The sequence below is a fragment of the Aulonocara sp. 'chitande type north' Nkhata Bay genome, linkage group LG10 (assembly GCF_057382095.1).
Source record: "Aulonocara sp. 'chitande type north' Nkhata Bay isolate Kocher_YH1m ecotype deep benthic linkage group LG10, A_spYH_male_GT1.1, whole genome shotgun sequence".
NCBI lineage: Eukaryota > Metazoa > Chordata > Actinopteri > Cichliformes > Cichlidae > Aulonocara > Aulonocara sp. 'chitande type north' Nkhata Bay.
Genome location: NC_141353.1, coordinates 29,879,004 through 29,903,854, shown reverse-complemented (window position 1 = coordinate 29,903,854; position 24,851 = coordinate 29,879,004). Strand labels below are relative to the sequence as shown.

Below are 24,851 nucleotides of genomic sequence, written 5' to 3'. Positions count from 1 at the left end.
TTAAAAAAATAGGTTTACATTTTGTCTCTGGACGAGTATAATTTTTTTTTTAAATGTATGTTTTTATTTTTCTGTGCATGGACTGCTTTCAAATTCAGGGGTGGGATACAAATGTTCTGCAACTGTAGAATTAACCATTAATAATCTGATGTACACCTTTAAATACGTGATTCTGTTGCATAAATGACATGTGTTAAATAGCCAATGCAATTCAAGCAACTTTTTTCTGATTTGACACAGAGGAAGTGCAACTGTAAATAAATAAATATTAATGCAGACGGAAAAAGCTGTCTTTTCAGGACAGGTTACAAGCCCAGTGTCTTATTTTGGTAACACTCGGAACTCATGCATTTAATTCCGGCTGGCTTGCACTGGTGTGGAAAAGATGGCTGCTTCGGCGGCAACGGCGAGTTCTTCCCCCGGTTTGTGTCCAAATTACGCTGTGATTTGCTCTTTTCTTGAGCGCTACGGAGCGTTGTTGGACTTGCCGGAGCTCACCTTTCCTCAGCTGGAGAGGTATCTGCAGGACACATCCTCAGGTAGGGTAGTAAAAGGTCCCGCTGCTCACGGGGAGGAGGAGGAGGAGAGACTTCACCGCTGCATTAATGATAATGGTAGCGAGCTAGCACGTAGCAGCTAATGTTAGCTGGCTGTGTGTTATTGTGTTGGTTTTTTAACATTCTCCTTCACTTAAATATAACTTAACTCCGCCCTGAAGCTGCCATTCGAGGTAGAAAACACGTCTGTGCTCATTCTGATCGTTATTCAGCTGCAAACGGGCCGAATTATTCGAGGTTTTCTGTCACTTTTTTAGCTTTTGAATTGGGCTTAATTTTTTTCCAAGCAGCCTTTATCTGCCGTTGTAACGTAAAACAACACAACACGCACACAAACATGCGGCCGTGACAGTGCTCGCGAGGCGGTGAACGTGGAGATAGCTCACGCAGCGCGGCGTGGATTCAATTAAGTGGTCTCCGAAGGTGTCAGTGTGTGAAACGAGCACGGATTTGTGCACTTTATTTACACTTAAAATATTTTGCCTTGTGGTGCTTCGCGCAGCTACCGTCAAGCCACACAAAAACAGAGGACAAATGCGTAGGCGCTTTCAAAATAAAATAACTTAAAGCCTTAGAAACGCAATAGTTTTGCTGGTTACTGCGGAACTATATGCGCGATTTTATGTGAAATTAAATTAACTGTGACTTTTATTGTTTCCAAACTCTTAGCGATAACCACATCATAGAAAACGGTGTTTAAGAATTTCACGGTAATTAAGAAATTGTTCTCTTCTTCCGCTCTCGCTGCTAATTGTGGTCGACTTGACTGTTTTTCTTATCCCGTTGCGTCGATTAGCGCATGCGCGTCCTCATCTGAAAGTGTTCCTGATTGAGTGTGTATTAATTAGCATGTGCCATCACCTCGTGTGTTTTAAAAGGACACCACGGACACATTTTTTCTACGTTCGATATTCCCATTAATTATTGACAGTTTCAAGCTCAATGCTTTTATTTGATTAAAATTAGACTTTTTAAAAATATATATACTTAAAAAGTATATACTTTTTCAAATCGAGGGAACAATATATGTTGTTATAAGGATACAGTGTGTTGTATTTCTCCTAGAGGCCTTCCAGTGCATGTTGGTAAACAGAAAAAGGCAGGCATGTGTAAAGAATAAACTTGTTTTATGGGAAAAACAAAGATAAATAAGGCTCTGTAATGTGTTGACACTGACTCCCGCACAGCGAAGGATAGCAGCAAGAGTGAAAGAGAATGTTTACAAGGCGGTAGTGAGACGTGCTATGATCTATGCACTAACAGAAAGACAGGAAGCAAAGCTGAAGGTGCGAAAAGTGAGCAGGATGGGCAGGATTAGGAATGAGTACATCAGAGGAGAGGCACACCTGAGATGGTTTGGATATGTGCACAGAAGGGATAGTGGATATACAGTGGGGCAAAAAAGTATTTAGTCAGCCACCGATTGTGCAAGTTCCCCCACTTAAAATGATGACAGAGGTCAGTAATTTGCACCAGAGGTACACTTCAACTGTGAGAGACAGAATGTGAAAAAAAAATCCATGAATCCACATGGTAGGATTTGTAAAGAATTTATTCGTAAATTAGGGTGGAAAATAAGTATTTGGTCACCTCAAACAAGGAAAATCTCTGGCTCTCACAGACCTGTAACGTCTTCTGTAAGACGCTTTTCTGTCCCCCACTTGTTACCTGTATGAATGGCACCTGTTTGAACTCATCTGTATAAAAGACACCTGTCCACAGCCTCAAACAGTCAGACTCCAAACTCCGCCATGGCCAAGACCAAAGAGCTTTCGAAGGACACCAGGAAAAGTATTGTAGACCTGCACCAGAGGGGGAAGAGTGAATCTACAATAGGCAAGCAGCTTGGTGTGAAAAAATCAACTGTGGGAGCAATCATCAGAAAATGGAAGACATACAAGACCACTGATAATCTCCCTCGATCTGGGGCTACACGCAAGATCTCATCCCGTGGGGTCAAAATGATCATGAGAACGGTGAGCAAAGATCCCAGAACCACACGGGGGGACCTGGTGAATGACCTGCAGAGAGCTGGGACCAAAGTAACAAAGGTCACCATCAGTAACACACTACAACGGCAGGGAATCAAATCCCGCAGTGCCAGACGTGTTCCGCTGCTGAAGCCAGTGCATGTCCAGGCCCGTCTGAAGTTTGCCAGAGAGCACATGGATGATACAGCAGAGGATTGGGAGAATGTCATGTGGTCAGATGAAACCAAAGTAGAACTTTTTGGTATAAACTCAACTCGTCGTGTTTGGAGGACGAAGAATACTGAGTCTCATCCCAAGAACACCATACCTACTGTGAAGCATGGGGGTGGAAACATCATGCTATGGGGCTGTTTTTCTGCCAAGGGGACAGGACGACTGATCCGTGTTAAGGACAGAATGAATGGGGCCATGTATCGTGAGATTTTGAGCCAAAACCTCCTTCCATCAGTGAGAACTTTGAAGATGAAACGAGTCTGGGTCTTCCAACATGACAATGATCCAAAACACACCGCCCGGGCAACAAAGGAGTGGCTCCGTAAGAAGCATTTGAAAGTTCTGGAGTGGCCTAGCCAGTCTCCAGACCTCAACCCCATAGAAAATCTGTGGCGGGAGTTGAAAGTCCGTGTTGCTCGGCGACAGCCCCAAAACATCACTGCTCTCGAGAAGATCTGCATGGAGGAATGGGCCAAAATACCAGCTACTGTGTGTGCAAACCTGGTAAAGACCTATAGTAAACGTTTGACCTCTGTTATTGCCAACAAAGGTTATGTTACAAAGTATTGAGTTGTATTTTTGTTATTGACCAAATACTTATTTTCCACCCTGATTTACGAATAAATTCTTTACAAATCCTACCATGTGGATTCATGGATTTTTTTTTTTTTACATTCTGTCTCTCACAGTTGAAGTGTACCTCTGGTGCAAATTACTGACCTCTGTCATCATTTTAGGTGGTGGAACTTGCACAATCGGTGGCTGACTAAATACTTTTTTGCCCCACTGTACTTGACGAAGGATGTGGAAGAGGGAGTTTCCAGGCAGTAATTAAACAGGAAGACCACAGAGAAGGTTCACTGATGCAGTGAAGGAGGATGTGCAGATGTTCAGTGTGGTTAGTGAGGATGCTAAGGATTAGGTGAGATGGAGGCAGTTGGGCTCCTGTGGTGACCCCTATAAAGAAAGTAGGAGATGAAAATGAAGTATGTCAAATATTAATCCTATTTATCTGCGCATTTTTGACTTCGTCCTACATTTTATGTTAAGTCAAAGGCTTTTTGCTTTGTTTTTGGTTTAGATGGTTTGCTGCAGATGCTCTGATAAATGATTCTTTTGTTGTCAATTAAAACTCTTCATGAGCATCAATCAGAGCGAGCATCTCTCAGACTTGGTTTGATGTAAATATTACAGAGGGGAAACACTTTCATTGCAAAATAATGTTATAAAATAAAAAATGTATTTAATTAATTAAATGTGAGCTTTTAAAAAATGTAAACGAAGATGAAAAGATGAAGTTAATATCAATAAAATGGGCAGAAGTTCAGTAAGAAAAACATACAAGAATCAGGGTTTTTTCTTCTGCATTCACATGTTAGAAATTGTCAAAAGGGCCATATTTAGCATGAAAAGCCCAATAGCGTTACATAGACATTACATACATTGTTGCCTGGCTGTTTTTGTCTGCACTCTGGTTTTTTTTTGATCAGCTTTTCCCACGATGCAATAAATTTCATCTCCAGTCACAGCAGCTGATGCTGTTACCTGACAGTGTTACTTGCTTTACGGCTGTTTTACACTCTCCTCAACAGTTGTAGCATCACACCTAAAATGCCTTTCGGACGCTAACGGGTTTCTCTGTTTTATTGTTTCCGCAGTTCCAAAGCTGCTGGTTGATCTTCACATTAAGTTGCTGAGGAAGATTGGCAAATCGGTGTCTGCAGACAGATGGGAGAAGTATCTCGTCAAGGTAAGCGGTTGACACGCAGCACAAAAGAAAAAGAAGTACCGCCACAGTGTTTTGGCACAGGACAATCTAGAATATTTATTTAACATTTAAAATAAATAGCGCCATATTCAGACAGCTCCTACTCCATCCAGAGTACCTAAAAGGGCTTCTTTCAGGAAGCTGAAATGTTCTTTCAGACCATTTTCTTTCTGTACTTTCACGGCCATTAAGATTAGCCAGACATCCAACCCCCCGCCTTTTTTTTTTTAAATTTTTTTTACATTTATTTATTTATTTTTTTTGTAAACAAACAGCTTTCCAAAAACGTGCTTTTTAATAGAAAATACTTCCCACATGGTTAAGCAGATGTCTGGTTTTATAGAGATCATCTGGTTATTTAAAAACAAAAACAAAAACAAAACTTTAACGTTGCAGCATATCAACTTTGGGATCTACTAAACTGGGACTAGGTTGACAAATTTGGAAAATAAAACCCAGTTTAATAATCTGATGGACAGGTCTGTTTTATCAGAGAGACCCATCCTGCAGTAACCACTCTAGGAGCCGAAGCTGTTTGCATGAATAAACGGCAGTAATCCCTGCGCTCAGAGTAGAAAAAGGTACTCAGGGGGTGATGTCAGCAGGTAGCATCAGGGTAGCAGGGTGGGCTCGTAATTTTTGCAAGGGGCCGCAGGAGAAACTGTGGCTGTTGTGGAGCCCACACCAATAAGGTGCTCAATGTTAGTGAGATGTAGATGTCACTGTTAGACAATGAAAATGTGAAGCAGGCATAGTAAAGTCATAATTTAATCAACAATTGAGAACAAAATGTGCATGTTTTTGCAAAATTATAAATATGTTATATTATAAATTATGCAAAGTGCTGTTGCTATTTTTGCTCCAATTACATCTTCTGCAGGTATTCAGTTTTTTTGTTTTGTTTTCTTCTTGTTAATTGAGAGAAAATTGAGTTGTTGGTTTTTGTTGATTTTTTTTTTTTTTTTTTTGGCTTTAACAAGTGCTTTAAAGTCAGGTGCAGTGTCTGAGGTGTAAATGTGGGCAGGTGACTGTGACTGAGAGACCATCTGTGTCTGGATTAAACTTCATTACTGAGAACGATTGTTCACATATGAAGGCAAATTCAAAGAGAACCAACATCTTTTGAGAAGGTCTCCTTATGTGTAGAAAGTTTTCGGCACCTGCTGTCTACCAGTTACAAAGATACCAGTTTCATTTATGGTTTCATTTATTTCTCGTTATATTACATCCACTTCAGAAGGCCAAACATTTTCCTGTCAGATTTGAGCAGCCATTGGCTGGAACACCTGCCAGTTTGTCCCATTTCAGCCATAGCCCTTCCAAGCAACCGTTTACCTCTGTGAAGAAGTCACAGTCCCTTTCACTGAGTGCACTGCTGCCAGTTCCTCTGTGATCTTAAGTCTGTTGCTTACCACATATAGAAAGATCCTGTGTAGACAGACAGCACAACTCTCATCCACAGTCAAGGAGAAAAAAGTCACAATAGTCTGTTTTGTTTTTAAACTGGAGTTCCAGATTTCCTGCAGTGTCCTCACCTCAAGCAGTCTTGTTATGGTTCAGCTGGATTGGACACATTCTCAAATGCTTCTTCTGAAAACTTCTTGTATTTCTGGGTGTTTAGTCTCATAATGGTGATTGAAACTGCAGTCCTTAAACCCACCAGTCTGCTGTCCACAGACTAAACTCACAGCTTGACCTCCGACTTCAAAAGTCAGTGTTGTTGATTAAAAAAATCTTTTATTAGAGTGTATTTACAGTGATGCTGCATTTGCTTACTCACACATGAGAATGTAAAAATAAATGATCAGTCACCTTCAAAATCAAAGCAGTAAAAATGTGTTGTCCTTTCCCACAAAACTGCAAAAAACAGTAAGCCATTCTTTGATGGATACTTATCTTTGAATCCTAATTTCACACTGGCTGGTCAGGGACAGCCAAAAGGCCGAATGTGCCCCACAGGATGTACAATGCCCGGGTCTGCTTTTAAGATAATGTTTTTTAGTAGATTTAAAAAAAAAAAAAAGTACAGGGACGGTTGACAATTTAGAAAAAATGAGGGAGAGGAGACAAATGGTCCCAGTAAACCAGCATGTGATGCTCTAAGGTGGTCGCCTCTGTTATTGTTTGCTATAACAATAAAGAACAGTTAAACACAAACATGCAAAAACACATAAGCACAAAAACACTGTGAAATAAAAGAAATGGGCATGACACACATTATGGCAATGTTTATATGTAAAATTTATGTTTTAAATAATCAGAATAGAAGTAACAGTTTTGACTGGCCAACCTCAGCCTCTCACTCTTGCTTTGTGTTTATTTCTCTGACCAAAAAAAGTAACCATTGTTATATTAAGACTTGAGAGCCTGAAATATCATCTTTTTTTTTTCTACTGTCTCAGAAACATGACACTTTAAGTCATCTAAACGGAGGCTCTTATTTATTTTTTACTTTTTGTACTCAAGAAGTAACTGTGTACCCTCTATTAATTGACTAATGTCTCCAGTTTGACTTTTTTCTGAAAATAAAGGTTAAGCATGTGATGTATTTTAATGCCACTTTGTTGTGTTACTTGTTTCCCTTGCAGGTATGTCAGGAGTTCAACACAACCTGGGCGTGGGAACTCGAGCAAAAAGGATACAAGGAGTTGACGGTGGAGTGCAAGACGGGGATACTTAAAGTGAGTTTTTTGTTGTTGGTGGATGTCAGGATGGCCGTCCGGTTTCCTCTCCCCTATTAGATATTATAAATGAACATTTTCTCCTCCACTGGCCCGCTTTTACACACCTGTGTACATGCTGCAGGTATCACCCAAACATAGACGAGTGGGACAGCTGCAAATAGAGCAAAGTTCTCAAGAAGTCAGATTTAAAGATGTAGGCAAACATGTATTTTAACTTAATCTCCACTTGTTGCTTTGTAAAATAAACCAGGGGTGGGAGGAAGCAGCTAAAAAAGATTGCCTTTTGTCTAGCTCGAGTCGAAGTACTGGTTCTTCCCAGTGTAGCTTCATCAGCTCTCCACCTGTTGAAGGTTCTGGTTGGGGCAGAATGCAGACTGTGGCCACATAGTCAAACTTTCTGTAAGAAGTCCCTGAGCGAATGAAGTGACCCAGAAGTAGAAGCGTGGTAGCCTTTATAAGACCTGGTTGGGTTAATACATAGTGACGCAGTATCAAACTGTCAACGTAACTTAAGTGATTCAGTCCATGTAAATGTTAAATAATGGTGTATTTTCCCTTTCACACAGGCTGAGGTTTTGCACCTTCAGCTGAACCACGAATATTCAAGTTTCTGCTCTAAAATCTTTTAAAAATATAATTCTGTGCCTCTATGAGGTAGTTTGACTTTGTTTGTGTTTGAATAAACTTTCCTTTATTGGGCCTTTCTTTTTTCTGCAGTATTTGTGTGAGTGTCAGTTTGACGACAACGTCAAGTTCAAAACCGCCATCAACGATGAGGACCCAGATAAAATGCGCCTGCAGCCAATCGGCCGGGACAAAGACGGACAGATGTACTGGTTTCAACTGGACCAGGACAACAACGTGCGCGTTTATGTGGAGGAGCAGGATGACTTGGACGGGTCATCGTGGAAGTGCATCGTCAGGTAAAACGGACAGAAACGTCCTGCAGGTGTGAAATAAACGTTTGTTTGTTTTTATGTTTTTAAATATGTGTTCGTCTCTCTCCTTGCAGAGATAGAAACGATTTGGCCGAGGTTGTGGCTCTGCTGAAGACGCAGATTGATCCTGCGCTGTTGAAAAAAGAACAGGAAACGAAGCCTGAAGGTAAAAGAGTTTTTCAGTATAAAAACCAGCAGTTACAATTTTCTCTGGATTGCATTTTTAGTTCAGATTGTTGCAGAAATGTTTAGACTTCATTAGGAACCTACACCTGAATATTTGAATAATAATATCTTTGATCAACATGAGCTGCTGGCATAGCGCACGCTCAGAGCAGTGATTATCACACTTCAGTTGACCTCTCTTGTGCCAGTTGGATCATAATTTTCATACCCCCTTAGCAGCCGCCCCCCCCCCCCCCTGTTTGTTTGTTTGTTTAGCGCTTTACTAGTCCCTAAGGACCCCAAAGCGCTTTACACATTCAGTCATCCATCCATTCACACACTGGTGATGGCAAGCTACATTGTAGCCACAGCCACCCTGGGGCGCACTGACAGAGGCTTGGTGGCGTGGTGCCCATGTGCACTTGTTTCTAATTTAATGCTGGTGTATATACTTTTCTCCTTCATAGATGTGTCTTATTATCTATATAATTATATAATCATCATTATCTATATAAATATATAAATTTGGAATTAATCTACTAAAAGTATGGTTTGTGGAGGCCACCATCTTGACGTGCCATCTTGAATACAGTGGCTGTTTTGCTGTTAACGTTTTATGTTTGTTACTAGAGACTGGCCACATGCGTAGTACACCAAAGGTGAAGAGGAAGAAAACTCGTAAGCATAGATATGTATTATCACCTGAGAAGGAGGCCAGCATCTGAGTAAAAGCTCAAACTCATCTCCTGAACTGAAATCAGGGCTTTAAAACAAAACATGCTCGCTTATTCCTGATATTGTCACAGCTATCAGCAGATTAGACCTGTGAGCCTCCCGTCTCTGGTCGTTTGACAATGAGGTGGTTAAACAACAACAGCAACTGGTTAAATGCTAACGTTATGTCAGCTAATGTCAGGCTGGAGTGTCCTATAAACCGCACCTTACACTTTATTTGCTAAGTATCTGATTCCAGCAATGTTAGATCCAGTGGCTAACAGCAGCTAACCGAGGCTAACAATGGCAAAAACAGCAGCGCGTACCAACAGAAGTTCAGGATAATCTCAACAACTCACCTCAGTATCGCTGTCAGAAGTGAGTTCTGCTGACTACTTGACTTGTATCGGATTTTCACATAGTTTTACGTCCCACAGAGTAAATGGATGAGGACACCAGTCTACTCGCACTTAGATTAATTGAAGCCAGAGTTCTTTGTCCTACAGTGGCCACCGTAGTTGGGATTATGTGCTTAAATGGGAGAAGTCAGAAAACAAAACTCTGTTGACTTTAATGTGCAATCTACTGACACCATTGTGTCTTTAACACTAGATTATCTATGTTGATACATTTCACATGTGCACAATGATAAAGAAATTTAATGAAATTCCAAATGATGTGATGGCTTGAAATATTGCTTCAGACTGTAGAGGCAGAAAAGAGGTGTCACAACCAGAGTAAAGCTTTATTTATAGTAAATGATAAACAGACTGGCACTTACTTTAATTAATCACTCAAAGCTTTTACTACAAGTCTTATTCATCCAGCCACACACACACTCATACAGCAGTACTGAGCACCTTGTCTAACACTAATGAATGAACTGGGAGCACCTCAGGGTTTGGCATCTTGCTAGTTTAGACATAAGCAGTTTTCTTGTTTTCATAACTTGGATGACAAGTATAAATGTAAACAAGGAAATCTTATACTCCACAAGGATTTAACGCAGTAAAATAATTTAGCCCTGCGACAGACTGGCCTGTCCAGGGTGTACCCTGCCTCTCGCCTGTGGTAGCTGGGATAGGCTCCAGGCTTTTTTTGTGCAAAGTCTTATATGTTGAATTGAACTGAGTATGTCATCTGTTCAAAGCCTCTCCCAGTCAGTGCTGTTCTTTCTGCCTGTCTCACTGTACATGATGTTATTAGCACAAACACTTTAAAATGATCATTTAGGACTTTAACAATAATACAGACAGCAATGTAGTCAAACATCTCAGTTAGTTTTATTGGGAATTAACTTTAACCTCTTAGGCTCCCAGGAGTTTTCTGAGCTTTCTGCTTGGAAATGAAATGACCAAAATAAATGAAGTATTTCTCTGCTATAACAAACTCTGTGTAAACAGTCTGGGTATCAAAATACAACTAACACTTGTGAGATGTCATCAGAGGTGTAAATAAGTTACTGTGACTCAAACATAGAAAAATTTTGTTTTTTTTATTTCACTCACCTAATTTATTTAAAAGTATTTTAAAGCATATAACACCTTTGAAAATATACTTTGGTTCACATTTAACTCCAGAAAATCATAAATTAAAATATGGATATTACCTGTCCACAGATTCATGGTGACGTAACTGCTCTTTTAACTGTTTGGTGTCTTTGCTTTGTTTGGTGGTTGTAGAAATGGTTTACACGAGCTTTTAGCTGAGATTCAGAGGTTTCTGCAGACACTACTTATGTCAGGACTTATATTTTTGACGTCTTGTTATAACCGATTAAACACAATCTCCTCCCTTTTGCCCCCATTTTTGGGGGTGTGGGTGCTTAACTAGTTACAAACAAACAAACATCTGTCTCCTATTTTTGTGTCATATAGGAAAGAAGCATCAATATCTGATGAGAAGACTTAATTTAGCCTTGCTGTGTATTATTGTGGTGTTTGGGGCAGTTTTCTTGTTTTGTGGGGTGGTTGTGTTTTTTTCCCAAGTGGAGATGAATATCTCTAACAAGTTGATTTGTTCGCGTTGCACATTGTAATTTTTAAGAGAAATGTGTTTTTTGAGTTACACTATATGCATATAAAGCAACAATTTCCCTTTTTTGGTATTTATTTTGTGTGGTGCATTTTTCTCTGTTTTAACAAACGGGAAAGAAAGTTCATTTAACTCGACTTAAGATGATTTGTTTTAATATTTACATGGTCTTACTGAGGTGATGCAAAGTGAAACATGCATTCTTTTTTTAGGTAATGTGCTGGAAAAGCTTGAAAATGGACCTTAAAAGTTTTTTAAAAAGTGCTTGAATTTGACCCTGAAAAATGTGTATGAACTCTGTCAAAATAAACCTCATATTAATCGACATTATTCTACTTACTTTGAGTATTTAAGTACATCAGAGCTCCTAATAGCCATTTAATCTTTTTGTTCTCCTTTTTTTTTTGTATTTTGTTACAGGTGAGACCAGAAAGACTGAAGATACATCAGATGAAGACAGCAAAGACTCCACCAAGTCAGTCTCTCCAAAGCCGGAGAGCATTGAAAAAGTAACACAGAACACGAAATCTGAAAATTCAGAAGCAAAATCTGCACTAAATGGTGTCATTGAAGGTAAAGCGGAGGCAGAGCTCGACTCAGAAAATGTCAGTAAAAAAGCCCAGAACATCAAAGAAGAGCCGATGGAAGTTGTGGACACTACATCTAACTCAAGTGAACAAACACCGGCCTCTGAGACGTTGTGTACATCAGTAAAGGAGGAAAAAGGGGAGGAACCGAAGAAGTCCAGTGCAGAGGAAATGCAGCAAGCCATGAAGAATGACCAGCAGGCCAAGATCCCTTTGAAAAAAAGGGGAATGAAGTTCAGTGAAGACTTTGATAAAAATAATGCCGTTATAGTGCAAAATCCATCTCTTTCTAATCTGAAGGAGGCTGCAAAAGACAACTCGACTCCTGACCAATCAAAGAAAGCATTGAGTATAAATGATCATATTAATGGTGAAGTTACCCAATCAGAAAAAGGGTCACCAGAGCGAGTAACAGAAGCTGTGGAGAAATCTGTCGACATTAAAGAGAACGACGCTCCGACCACCAACGAGGAGGTTAAAAAGGACGAGCCACAGGGAGTCACCTCACACCAAGCGGATTTGGAGAAGAAAACTCAAGATGAAAAGGAAACGGAAAAAAGGGAAACATGCGAGTCTTCGCTGCCCCCGACAGAACCGACACCTTTATCTAAAGAGATAAATAATGCAGCAGAGAAATCCTCTAATCACGAAGAGCACGAAGAAATGAAAGAATCCAAACCAGCAGACACAGAGGAGTCTTGTAAGGTGAACAAGACAACATTAAAGGAAAGTCATAAAATATTAACTGCTGATGAGTCAGGGAACCTAAACTTAAATCATGAAGTCGAATCCAAAGAAGCCGAATCAAAAGTTTCAAAACAACCAGAGGAAAAGCTAGACTGCACAGACATGGACACGTCCGAGTCGAGTCAGACTAAAGAAGCCGAGGCGCCCGAAAATATAACGCACAAGCAAACAGATACGAGTGACTCTAAAGAGACTGGATCATCTGAGGGTAATGTAGAGAAAACTGATAGCTTTGCTCTGGAAGAGAAGCCTGAAAGCTGTAAGACAACAGAGACACAATCTGCAGACACACCAGAGAAATCTGTAGACTCTGAAACCTCGGAATCAAAGTCTGTCACTAAAAAAACAAGTGAGAAAGCGGAGGAAACAGCCAACACTAAGGAGAGTGTGGACCAGCCTGTTATCGAAAAGGTCGACAAGTCAGACTCATGTAAAGCTGCAGAGAAGCACGATGGCATCAAAGATGCAGAGATGGCTCCCACAGTCTGTGAGACAAAGACAGAAAAACCAGAAGATGGTACGGTACGTGATGCTTCCAAGATAAGCGACTCTGTGTCTGGGCCTGTGGCTGCAGAGGCACAGGGCGCAAAACTCGATGTGACAAAACCACAAAAAGATGACAAAGCTGACATGAACTCTGTCGCACAAAAGCCAGCAGAGCAGCCATCTGAAAGGCAGGATAAAACGTCCAGCCCTGTTGAGAAGACGGATACCTCAGATGAAAAACCTGAGACTGAACAAGAGAAGGATTCTGAGAAAAACCCCAGCGCAATCGAGGCAGAGCATCCATCATCAGATAATAAAAAGGATGCTGACAGGGAAAGTGAAAAGGACACTGATAAAGAAAAGCTTTCAAACTGCAAAGAGGACTCCACAGCAGATGAACTCTCAAAAACTGAGGAGAGTAAGGGCAAAAGCGAGGATGTGGACTCTCAAGCGAAAAAAGATGTGGCGAATGGCAGTGAAGCTCCAGCAGATGTTCAGGAGGAGGATGTCTGCCGGAAAAACAAGCGCCCAGTCAACCGAAGGAAAGTTGAGCTCCAGCGGGAGGAGCGACAGGGGGACTCAGAGTCTGACACAAACGTGGGGAGATCCCTGCGAAGATCACCGAGGATCTCTAGGCCGACGCCAAAGGCAGTACAGATCCAGGACAAGAAGCAGGAGAAGTCGCAGGCGCCTCAGAAGCGCGACGAGGAGAAGGGTGAGAAGGAAAAGTGTGAAGACGAGGAGGACAAGGAAGAGGAGGTGGTGAAGGTCGTTAAGAAGAAGCCAAGAGAGAAAAAGACGGATCAGGAAGGCCAAACCAAACCCAAGGTAAGACCATGCATTCATTCCATGCACTGTATACAAAAGATGGACATAGACACTGTGACATTATTCCACATCTGAAACTTAGAGGTGAATGAGAAACTGAGGGACACTCATGATAGTCAGGAGTTAAGCCCACCCTAAGGTGTAACCTGCTTCATCAGCCTTTTTGACTTTTATTGGGGAATTTAAATTGATGACCATAAGAAAAAATATTAAGACTTGAAATGTCTTTCCTGTAGATTTCTGTAGTAGTGGTTTCTACCTGGTGGGCCATGAAGGTCCTGCAGTCCTTAAACTTGGGAATAACCTTTTTTTGCAGCCAGTGGAGTCGCCCTCTGCTGGCCACCAGAAAGAATGGAGGCTTAAGGTACTGCAGCCATGGCTTTGTCCATCTTTTATGTACAGACTGGTCATTTTCCAGATTGCACAGCTCTATTTTTCCTCCGTTAACATTTTCATTACTGCTTGTTTTAGGCGAGAAAGAGGCGAAGGGTTCGGTGGTCCAACACTCGGACGCGCCGCAGAAAGAAAGACTCGGAAGACGAGGACGAAAACAGCGACGAGGAGTCCAGCGAAGAAGACGAGAGCGAGGAGGAAGACGACAGCGATGAAGACTACAAGGTTGAGCGTACAAGAAAGAGGCGGAACCGTAACCGAGAAAGACGAAGCTCGGACTCCTCGACCTCATCCGACGAAGATCTACCTCCCAATGACGACCCTTGCAAACACTGCGGTCTTTCAAATCACCCAGAGCTGGTGGGTAACATCTGTAAAATCTCACCCGCATATATTTATATTGAAAAGAGACTCAAATTATAACAGCAAGGAGAGACTGGAATATTATCCAGTAAGGTTTTAACAATGAGACTTTAAGGGTGTTATTGAATCAGGGGGCAGTTTTTAGCCGTGAGGTTGGAAAAGAAACAAGTCCTGAGGCTCCTCCTAGTGGGGAGAAGGCAGAACAACGCTTTTTTTTTATTTATTTATTTTTGTTAGATGTAAATATAGCCCAACATTTAATATCAGTACAAATATGAGAGGAAACTAGGGCAGCTGGGGAGTTCTTCGTTAAAGTCTGAAGCAGAAAAACGCCTCCTAACCGACAGTGATCTCACATAGAGTAGCATCGTCACTTTTGGCAAGCAGGAAAAAACAGCCACTGATTTATTTCCTCATTACTGTAGTTTGATTCTATGGGTTGTGCTAACTTTGCACTCTTCTTTCTTTGTTGAGAGAAATGCTTTTGTTGTGTTACGATCTGCCTGTATCTCTTTCTCAGATCCTGCTGTGCGATTCGTGTGACAGCGGCTACCACACAGCCTGTCTGAGGCCTCCGCTCATGATCATCCCCGATGGAGAGTGGTTCTGTCCACCCTGTCAGCATGTACGTACCAGTCAGTGCACTCAAAATTAAATGTATAGTTAGCTCAGTGTTTCTACATCTGTGGGGCGTCAACGACCGGGAGGAAAAAGACAGCGTAAACCACAAGTAAATGTGTTTTTAATGTAGATTAAAATAATGCAACAAGAGTCCACTGACGCTGTTTTTCACGTTTTTTTTTTAAGAAGTCTTAATGATGGCTTTAAAACTTGTGTGGTGTTTGATATCATGACGCTGAAGTGCAGTTTGAGAGCTACTGGATTAACTAAAGTTCAAATGTATCACTCGCCCCCCTCTGTAGAAGCAGCTCTGCGACAAACTCGAAGAGCAGCTCCAAAACCTCGACGCTGCTTTGAAGAAGAAGGAGCGGGCTGAGAGGAGGTGAGACAGTTTGTGTTTCAGCTGCTGTTGAATTTAACAGTTTGTTTTACTTTGAAGCCAGTGGTTCCCAGTTTGGGTATGACTTTGAACCATTCCACATTACATACATATTTTTAAGGAAGGTAAACAGTCCTTTAGACGGTCTGCGTTTCCGCTGTGGCACAGACGTAGCAACAGCATCTTCCCACAGAATTGAGTGGAGATGGACAAATATAAATACAATACAATTTGAAAGTAAAATTTAATCAATTTTTGTTCTATTTCCACTCTCTGATTTGAAATCTCTCTGGACTTCAGCAGTGGTGTAACAGGTCTTTCCAGAAAGCAAGAAAAAAAAAAAAAAAGCCTGCACCTGTTAACTGTTAGTTTTTCACCTGGCTTCATTTGGAGCTTGTTGCGGTGGTTTCCCGTTCAGTTGAGGAAGAAGGATTTTGTGAACGCAACCTACTTTTTGCCTACAGTGACGTAACGTGACAGGAATCATTTGTAAGTCAAATGGTGATTGGTTGATAAGTGGGCTTGACAGGAAGTAAGCAGCAGTAGAGTTCACCATAAAGGGAAAGCAATTCACAAAAATGTCACAGAGCTGCTGCAGAGTAAATTTTTTCATTGGTTTTAACATTTTAGAAGCTAAAACAAGAATATCCCACAGGCATGTTTCTCTGTACATTTTTGACACTGCCCCCTGGTGGTATTATACAGCTGTGCACAAGAATAGTGCACACCCATGGTGTTGCCTTGAAGGTGCAGTACTCTCAAAAACCATTTTATTTCCTGTGCTGGAAAAGATCTCAGTGTTATGTAGTGTTATGAAAATCCTGTCCACTTTCTGTAGATGTGTATTCCAGCTTTTACTCTGAAATTGCAGCTCATTAGATTAGATAGAACTTTATTTTTTATATATATATATATATATATATATATATATATATATATATATATATATATATATATATATATATATATATATATATATATATATATATATATATATATATATATATATATATATATATAAAAAAAAAAAAAATAGGAATAAAAATACAAGTGAATTGCACATTTCAAGTATTGAGTCTATTGCACTGTTGACTATTTACAAAAGGTATTGCACAGTGAGGTGAAGAGGCACTACAGCTTAGTTGTTCCCCCCTCCTTTGTCCTCCTGTTTCCCCTCCCTCTCCCCTCAAGAGAGGAGTTAAACAGTCTGATGGTGTGTGGGACAAAGGAGTTTTTAAGTCTGTTAGTTCTTGTCTTTGGGAGAAGCAACCTGTCACTGAACAGACTCTTCTGGTTGTTAATGGCCGTGTGCAGAGGATGCCCAGCATTGTCCATAATGTCCATCAGTTTCTTTAATGTCCTTTTCTCTGCCACTGTCACCAGAGTGTCCAGCTTCATGCCGGACACTCTGCAGTGCTTTGCAGTGCAGTGCAGTGCTTTGCAGTGCAGTGCAGTGCTTTAACTAAGCACTGCAAAGCTTTTACAAGTTTGCACTATTTGACAAACAGAGGACACTCGGATTAACTTTTTTGTGTGATCATCTTACTGTGTTTTTCTTCTCCAGGAAAGAGCGTCTGATTTATGTTGGAATCAGTGTCGAGAACATCATCGCGCCCTCTGTGAGTACTTAGTGAGGTCATGGGGTCTTAAATAAAAACAGAAAAAAACATTGACTGCTGCTGATGTTTGTGAATGTAAGTGACGCTGAACTCTTTCCAGGTTGAGGTCGAGGAGGAAAAACCAGAGATCATTATCAAAGAGAAGAAAGAAACAAAGAAGAGTAAGAGCTGGGGTCGGAGGTCAACGAGGGCGAAGAAAACCATCAGCTACAGGTACGAGACATACTATTTTGCTGCATGTTCAGGCAACCAGTCCATATCAGTTGATGTTGATGACATCAGTGTTTGTAGCTAGTAGCCAATCACGGATAATATATAATTTCTATAGAGCCGTAGTCATCATAAGAAAATCTTGCCTACTCCACAAACAGTTGATGGCCTGGGTTTGTTGGATAAATGGTAAATGGCCTGCATTTGTATAGCGCTTTTCTAGTCTCTAAGGACCCCAAAGCGCTTCACACTACATTCAGTCATTCACCCACTGGCGATGGCAGCTACATAAGCTCGATCTGCCACAGTGTGGGGAGTTACATCTGCCTGCCAGATGTTTTCTTTGGGGGGGGGGGGGGGGGGGTTGTTTTGTTTGTTTGTTTGTTTTTTACCCTAAATAAATCATAAAAAGATTACCTATTATTTCCAGTATCTAGAAAATAAAAAATCGTAAAAGGTTTTGTTTACTGAAAACAGACCCTGGTCGACATGGGGGGTGCTGAATGTGCATCTGTGTGAGATAAATGTTATCACATCTCTTTTGCTGTGAGCCATTTAGGGTGTTTTCACACCTATAGTCGGTTTACTCTGGCCCAAATCAGTTTGTAAACTTCTAGCTTTTTCCTTTGATTTGGTTTGTTTTCACACAGAGAAAATTCTACGTTAATGTTCAGTCTGCTTATTGGCCAGGAGTGTCTGGGCTCGACCAACAAAAGTAAACAGGAACAGGAAGGTGCTGTGTTCTGGGGTACTCAAGAAAACGGAGAATTTAGGTTCATTTCAAAGCTCGTTGCTAGCCTGTAAAGACCTTTGCAGCTCTGTAGTAGTTTTTATTTTTCTTTTCTTTTCTTTTTTTAAACTCAAACTTGTAATGTACACCTAGTCGCACCTAGTAGTTGGTTCGGATCGCAGTCGGATCAGGTTTGCACCATAAACAATTGTGTTGACTTCATTTGAAACTGCATTAATCCCACCCCCTCTAAAAACTCTCCGTGCGGTTGTTTTGGTCAGCACCTGAGTGCGATTGCCAAACCACAGTTTGATTTAAACGGACTAAACGCTGCAGGTGTGGAAACACCCTTGGAGTCAGTCGGCAGTTGGACAGGTGATTGTGTTATTATTGGCAGAGACGCATTTAAATTCTCCAGGCAGCAAAAAATATTCTTGTCTGTGTTGATGTAAACTTTGCAGATTTGATGAGTTTGACGAGGCCATCGAGGAGGCTATCGAAGAAGACATCAAAGAAGCAGAGGGTGGAGGTAGGAGGAGAAGAAACTGTACTGTGTACTTTGCTGAAAATATTTCTGGCTCTGAAGATCAACCCAAAATCTGAAGCTCATTTAACATGTTGTATCCGTCTTGTTTGTAATGCAGAAGAATGTAGCAACTTGTCATATTTACACAAGAAGCGGTTCAAATGTGAAAGATGTGAAGTTTTTAATATAACTGAGGAGTTTTTGCAGGAGCGGGTCGGGGTAAAGATATGGCCAACATCACAGGGCACAGAGGGAAGGATATTTCTACCATCCTACAAGCCGAGGAGGGCAAGGAGAACGGCCAGCCGCCGCGACCCAGCGCCAGCCAGCGCAGGAAAAAACGCCGGCGACTCAACGACCTGGACAGCGACAGCACCGTGGACGAGGAGGAGAGCGAGGAAGAGTTTCGCCTCAGTGAAAGGTACAGTTTGACTTTTGGTTTCCAATCTCATAAATCTGTCAGTTTTGTTCACCAGACGCTGAACTCTCTCTGCGTTCGCTTGTTTGCTCGGATGCAGCTCAGAAGAAGAGTTTGTTGTGACGGACAACGACACGGAAGCTGAATCGGAGGCCGACTCCAACAACAGCGACTTTGGCAGCAACGGTAGCGGTAGGCATCGAAAGTCTTCGCGGAGCAGACTGCTGACATGCAGACGGAGCTCCAGAAAGCGGCGGCGACCGAGAGGGTACTCGGATGATGAGGAGGACGAGACGGATGATGAGGATGAAATAGGTATATCTGTTTTACGTTATACTCTTTTTACTTATTCTCTAAAACCTGAAATAAAGAGATGACTACAGGTTAAAAGGTGCAAGTTGTAGTTGAGTTGTCTGCCCCACAGAGCATCTTTGCTTATAACCAGAAGCTTCAGACCTTAGATCGCTTCTGAAACGCTGCTATTACAGTACTTAAACCCAGAAATTACTCGCAGAGACTTAACACAAATATTTGAGGTTGGAGCCCCCGGTAAAACTATAAACAAGACTAATGATAAGCTCAACTAGTAACTAGTACACAAAACTGCAAAGAAAGTTAAGAGAAAAGACAAGTGCTGGTGCAGGAAAGAGACCCAGCATTAACCCTGCTCTTGATGGTGAGCCTCCTTAGGATGAACTACAGAAACAGAGCAGGTTAAAAAGGGGATGCGTCTGGGTACACAAGCAAGTCAGAATTACAGTTTAAATGTCTGAGCACAATGTCATTTAAAATTTGTTTCTAAGAATATTCCTGCTGCAGGTCATCCTCTGATTTTTAACCGCTTCTTTGTTGTTTTTTGTGCGTTTCTGTGCAGTGACCGAAGGCTCCAGTGAGTACAGCGACAGTGATCTGGATATGAGCCGCCGGCGGTCGAGGCGAAGCCAGAAGAAGCAGGTTAACTACTGCGAGACGTCCGAGTCTGAAGGCTCTCAGGCCGAAACCAACCAGGCCAAAACGAAACCCAGACGTCAGCAGGAAAGCTCCGACAGCGACGGTCAGTCAGAAACACTTGAGTGATTGATTAATCTATTTAGATTAGTAATTAATCAGATGAGTTAAAAGTGTGGAGAGCAACTTTGGTTTCCACTAATTTATCTTAAAATATTTTGTGACTTACTGTTAAAGGTAAGAATAAAAATCAAACTTTCAAACTCATTGGGTCTGTATTAATAACAAATCCTTTAAAACAAATACAAAAGTTTGGTGTCTTTCTAAAAAAGAACTTTTTCATCCAGTTTTGATAATATTCAGCAGATTGCAGTATCTAAGCTTTATTAACTCCTCCTGTACCCATGACATCTCTTTGATCTTAAAATAGTTAAGACCAGAGTCACCACATAAATCACACCAGCTTAGAGACTGGTTCATGACCATCCGGCACACCTGCCATTCACGAGGGAAAACTTCCGTGTAATTGCTCTGGATGCTTGCACATTTACCGTTAGTAGAGGTGATGGACTTACAAACGGAGCTGCTCTCTGAGCTGTAGTGAAACTCAAAAGTATGACCCAAATCATAAACTGAGAAAGTTGCATAACTTTTACTGCGAAGGCGAGCTTTTACTGGTGACCAGGAGTAGTACACCTCAGTCTCCTTGTAGCCACACCTATGGTATCAATTTTAAAAAGTCTTTTTCTTTTTTTTAAGTTGACCTCTGACCTCTCTGAGATTTTAACTCATCCAAGATTTTTGGTAGTTTAGTTTTTTAATAGTATCAATTTGAAACTCCTATGTGGCCTCATTGTTGATTTGGTGAATGACCTTTTATGGGTGAGGTGTTTAAAAACTGCAGGCAACCCCAGCAATCTCCTAGAAACCAAAGCAATTGTTGGTGCTTTTTTCGGTGCAAAACAGTCTTCGCATCCAATTTCACCCTGTGAGATGGCAGACAACTGTCAAGCAATGAGCTCTTGATGTCATGTGAGAAACTTCATTTTTAACCCTGACAAAGTGCATTCACTTTCAGCACCATGGACAGCGACAGCAGAGAAGTGTTGGTTTAATGCAGTCTTTTAGAGATGAAGCTGTTTCAAACTCTTCCTCAATTGATTTTATTTAAATTCTGACTGTTTGACTGACACACACACACACACACACACAGTCTTATTTCATTATTTGCATCAGTTTTAAGTTGCTGAGTTTTAACTGATTGAAAAACAAAACGCGTAAATGAGGCAATGTTGACGTGAACATGATTGATGACAGCAAGACTAAATGTGACTCTTGTTTTCTCTTCCCAGCAAGTTTCTCCAGAGACTCCGAGGAAGATTCGAGGGATTGGAGGTCGAATAGAATCTCATCGGAGGAAGATTCCCGGCAGCGACGCAGACGCCTAGCGCTAAAACGCAGGAGAGCGTCGGAAGATGACGACTCCGACGAGGACTCGGACGAATCTTCGGAGGAGGATCGACCCATCCGTAAACGAGTGAACCGCATCGACTCGGATGACGACGATGACGAGGAGCAGCAGGAGGAGAAGCCGAAGGAGAAGAAAGCAGAGGAGGAGTCAAAGGGAACAAATGCATTGGACTGTGGCCTGGTAGAGCTGCCGCCCGCCAACGGGCAAAGCCCCATAAAGAGCCTCGAGAGTATCATCAACCGGCCCGCTGCCACCATCGCTACCATCACCGCTCCAGGCATTATCCCACATCTGGAGCCGCCCAAAAGCATCAGTGCCACACCGGCTGCTGCCATAGCACCAAACGGGCTGGTGGGGCAGGACATTGCGGCACAGGACGATGACGAAGACGACCTGTTAGGAGTCACAGACCTCGTGGACTACGTCTGCAATAATGAACAATTGTAAAAACAAAAGTGGTGTACTGTTTGTTTGGTTTCTTTTTCTTTGTTCTTTTTTTTTTTTTTTGGTGGTATTGTATTTTTATATTGCTTAACTTTATTATTCCCTCCCATGCCAACAACTCCTCCTCCATGTCCGTTTTTCTCATGTCACCTGGAAGCCTGGACCCCACCCCCACACCTCCAGTGTGACGCTGTCCCCATGGGATCCTGCAGCCAATAAGTCCACCAACATATCATTCCTCATTTGTCTGGAAATAACCAGTTGACCCGCCGAAGCACCGTCGTCCCCCCCGGTTGTCGTCATCGTTGTCCTGTTTTCAGTTTTGGTTTTGATCACTTTTGGCTCTGAAACTGGGGGAAAAGTTAGTCTGTTTGAAAGCTGAATAACTTTAAAAAAAACAAAACAAATCATTCCATAATTGGCACCAAGTTCTGGACATCTGTTTATCATTTTATGGCTTTTTAAAGAAATGCAATCATGTTGATTGAAACGCACTTCACCGGGCAGGGTTAGATGAGATGATAGACGCGGCCGTTTAGCTCTGCACAAACACGGCGCGATGAGCTACAAGAAAGCGGGTTTAGCTTGTTAGTCTGCTTTAATTAACCAGCTGGCACGCTGACCTTTCACAGCAGCTTTTAGCACCAGATGTTTTTTTTAACGTTAACAAACATGCTTCCAACGTTACAATCGACGAAAGCCGGGGCAGTCGTGGTGCGGCACTAATTTAGAGGTTTTTGTTCGTTAATACTTTTAAAACAATGTATGTTTAATTTCCTAAACATGATATTTTCAGTCAAATCCACCTGTGGGCATTTTTAAAGCTCTTTCAAGCTCACTAATTAACCCTTTATGGCCCGTTTGTTGCAGGTGGATTTTCGGTTTTTAGGCTTTGTGCTGCGCTAACATGAGCTACTGCTTCATGTGAGGGATGTATTTGATAAGTTATTGGTTCTTTCTGATCATATCCGGTGTGTATTTTGTTATTAAACCACGCCCCCCCCCCCTTTTTTTTGTCAATGTTAATCAGTCAAATATACCCCCTCCTTTTCATCGTATGAAGGTGTGAATGTATATATGTGACCAACCTTCGTTCGTCCCCCCCTTGAACCTAATTTTTTGTCGTTGAATGTTAGAGTAGCTTTTGTATATTGTATACATATATAATTATTTTAACTACACGCGCACTGCCATCAGCATCAGAGGTTGAACTTTCAGGTTATAGTTTGTTTGGAGAAACCAAATCAAAAGGTGAAACTCTCCTTCCCTCCTGATCCAGACTAGCCTCTTCTCATCGCTTTCATGTGATTCATGGTTTCAGTAAATCTATTTTTTTTTGTATATCTAAGCATTTATTTGTTGTTGTCTCTTTGAGGAAATAATGTAAAGTGTCTTATTTTCTTTGTGGGTGGAGATGCCTGCAGGTCTTTAGATTTTTAGTATCTTTAAATGGATGAAGGAGTGTTAGGGTTTACATTAAAGAATGGGGTTAAAATATCCAGAAAAAGATCACCTAGTTGAAGCAAAATAACTCCCTGGTTTGACTTTTTAAAAACATCCTTTGAATATATATATTTTTTAATGTAGACATAATACTCCTTCGTTATAAACAACACTCGGCTCTGAAAGCCTGTTTTCTCTCTTATTCCACTCCCCTGGATCTTCCTGTTTCCTCTGACATGAGCCGTTTCCATAATCCTGAGCTCAGGTTCGGATCAGATCAGGATCATGAAAACCAAACTGTTTTAAAGCGATGTGTCGGGTTGCAGGGGAACAGGGGGGGAAAAAGGCAAACCAATGACTTCACTGACCTCTGCTGGAACCAGTCTGTGTGTATATCTGTAGTTTTTGCTGTAATATATTTAGAGGCATTTTTTTTAACCATGGAAAAATATATCGAGCAATTCTTTGGGATTGCATGAGTTTCTTATAGTTTTCTTTTGTAGGGAAGTAATATTGGCACAACAGTTTTTGTAAGAAAATCGCAAAAAAAAACCCTCTGGCATGCTTTCAGGATCTCCTGACCTGGTGCATTTGTGCTGAGGGACTCGTGAAGTAGGCGTGTTAATTTGCAGTGAAACTGCATACGGGGTAAGCATGCGCTGACTTGCTAAAGCTCGAGGGGGAAGAACGGGACGTCGCCGTGGAAAATAATCAAGGACTGAGAGGGAGTGAAGCCTGTTTGTAAAATATTTTGTAAATTAGTCTCAGCATGGTCTTCAGAGGATAAACCACTATTTATCATACCGTTTTGATACTGGCCACGGCCAAAATGACTTCCAAGACAAAAACCTATACGTGCTGCTTGCACAGCATAGGCGTCTATACACGATATTTAGCTTTTAGATTAGCTGGGCAGAATATAGAAACCCGGTTCTACAGACGTAACAGAGGTGCGTGTCCTGGTGGGTCGAGACGGAGCAAAGGAGTGTCTGTGTGCTGTGTGTAACCCTGTTAATATTCTCCACAGAGATAAGGAGAATGTATAAATGTGTATCTCATGGTTATGAAATAACCCGTAGCGAGACCTGCATAGGGATGGAGAGAAATAAAAGCTTAATAAAGAGAAAGAGGAGGTCGGTGCCAATGACTGAAGTGTTAACAGTTTCCTATTTACCTCATGATGAATCTGGGAGGAAAGACACCCTGTCCACTGTGTATAGATCCTTGTAGACTGGTTGGTGACGTTTTGTCCGCTCCCTACATTTTATTTTATTTTTTTTGGTTAACTTTACTGTTATTTCTTATGAATCCGATCTTGTACATTTGTCATAATAAAATGGGTTTTAAGCCTGATGTCGACTGTGCTCGTTTTACAAATGCAAAACATGCACAAACAGCTGACCCTTATAACGCTTAAAATACATAAATGATACATAAGAAAATAAAAACAGGCTAGAAACGAGTTGCAGTTGCACCCTTTGTTGTTTGAGCTGCCAACAAGACATGAACATGTACCAAAAAGCCCTTGACCTCCCTGCCTCACAAACACATAAATAAATACTGAGCCCACCATA

At 41.4% G+C, this 24,851-nt stretch overlaps 1 protein-coding gene across 2 annotated transcripts; it reads left to right on the top strand.

Annotated features, from left to right (window-relative positions):
• Nucleotides 1-349: 349 nt before the first annotated feature.
• On the top strand, nt 350-24,630 carry rsf1b.1 (remodeling and spacing factor 1b, tandem duplicate 1). 2 transcript variants are annotated; one of them, XM_086309450.1, is made up of 17 exons: nt 350-539; nt 4,420-4,511; nt 7,118-7,210; nt 7,931-8,136; nt 8,226-8,317; nt 11,485-13,712; nt 14,029-14,076; nt 14,184-14,465; nt 14,989-15,093; nt 15,392-15,471; nt 17,033-17,087; nt 17,188-17,300; nt 18,489-18,556; nt 18,761-18,974; nt 19,072-19,286; nt 19,846-20,025; nt 21,272-24,630. In XM_086309450.1, the coding sequence occupies exons 1-17, from the start codon at nt 386-388 to the stop codon at nt 21,835-21,837; spliced, it is 4,791 nt and encodes a 1,596-aa protein (XP_086165576.1). In that variant the 5' UTR covers nt 350-385; the 3' UTR covers nt 21,838-24,630. The 2 variants fall into 2 exon arrangements, with proteins under 2 accessions (XP_086165576.1, XP_086165575.1); XM_086309449.1 differs by lacking the exon at nt 14,029-14,076 and having other exon boundaries at nt 351-539.
• The last annotated feature ends 221 nt before the right edge of the window (nt 24,631-24,851 follow it).

Excerpts from the sequence above, each read along its gene's own strand:
- rsf1b.1 (XM_086309450.1), top strand. The coding sequence starts at position 386 with ATGGCTGCTTCGGCGGCAACGGCGAGTTCTTCCCCCGGTTTGTGTCCA. Across the intron at positions 540-4,419 it reads TCTGCAGGACACATCCTCAG|TTCCAAAGCTGCTGGTTGAT; the intron begins GTAGGGTAGTAA and ends TTGTTTCCGCAG. Across the intron at positions 4,512-7,117 it reads GGGAGAAGTATCTCGTCAAG|GTATGTCAGGAGTTCAACAC; the intron begins GTAAGCGGTTGA and ends TTTCCCTTGCAG.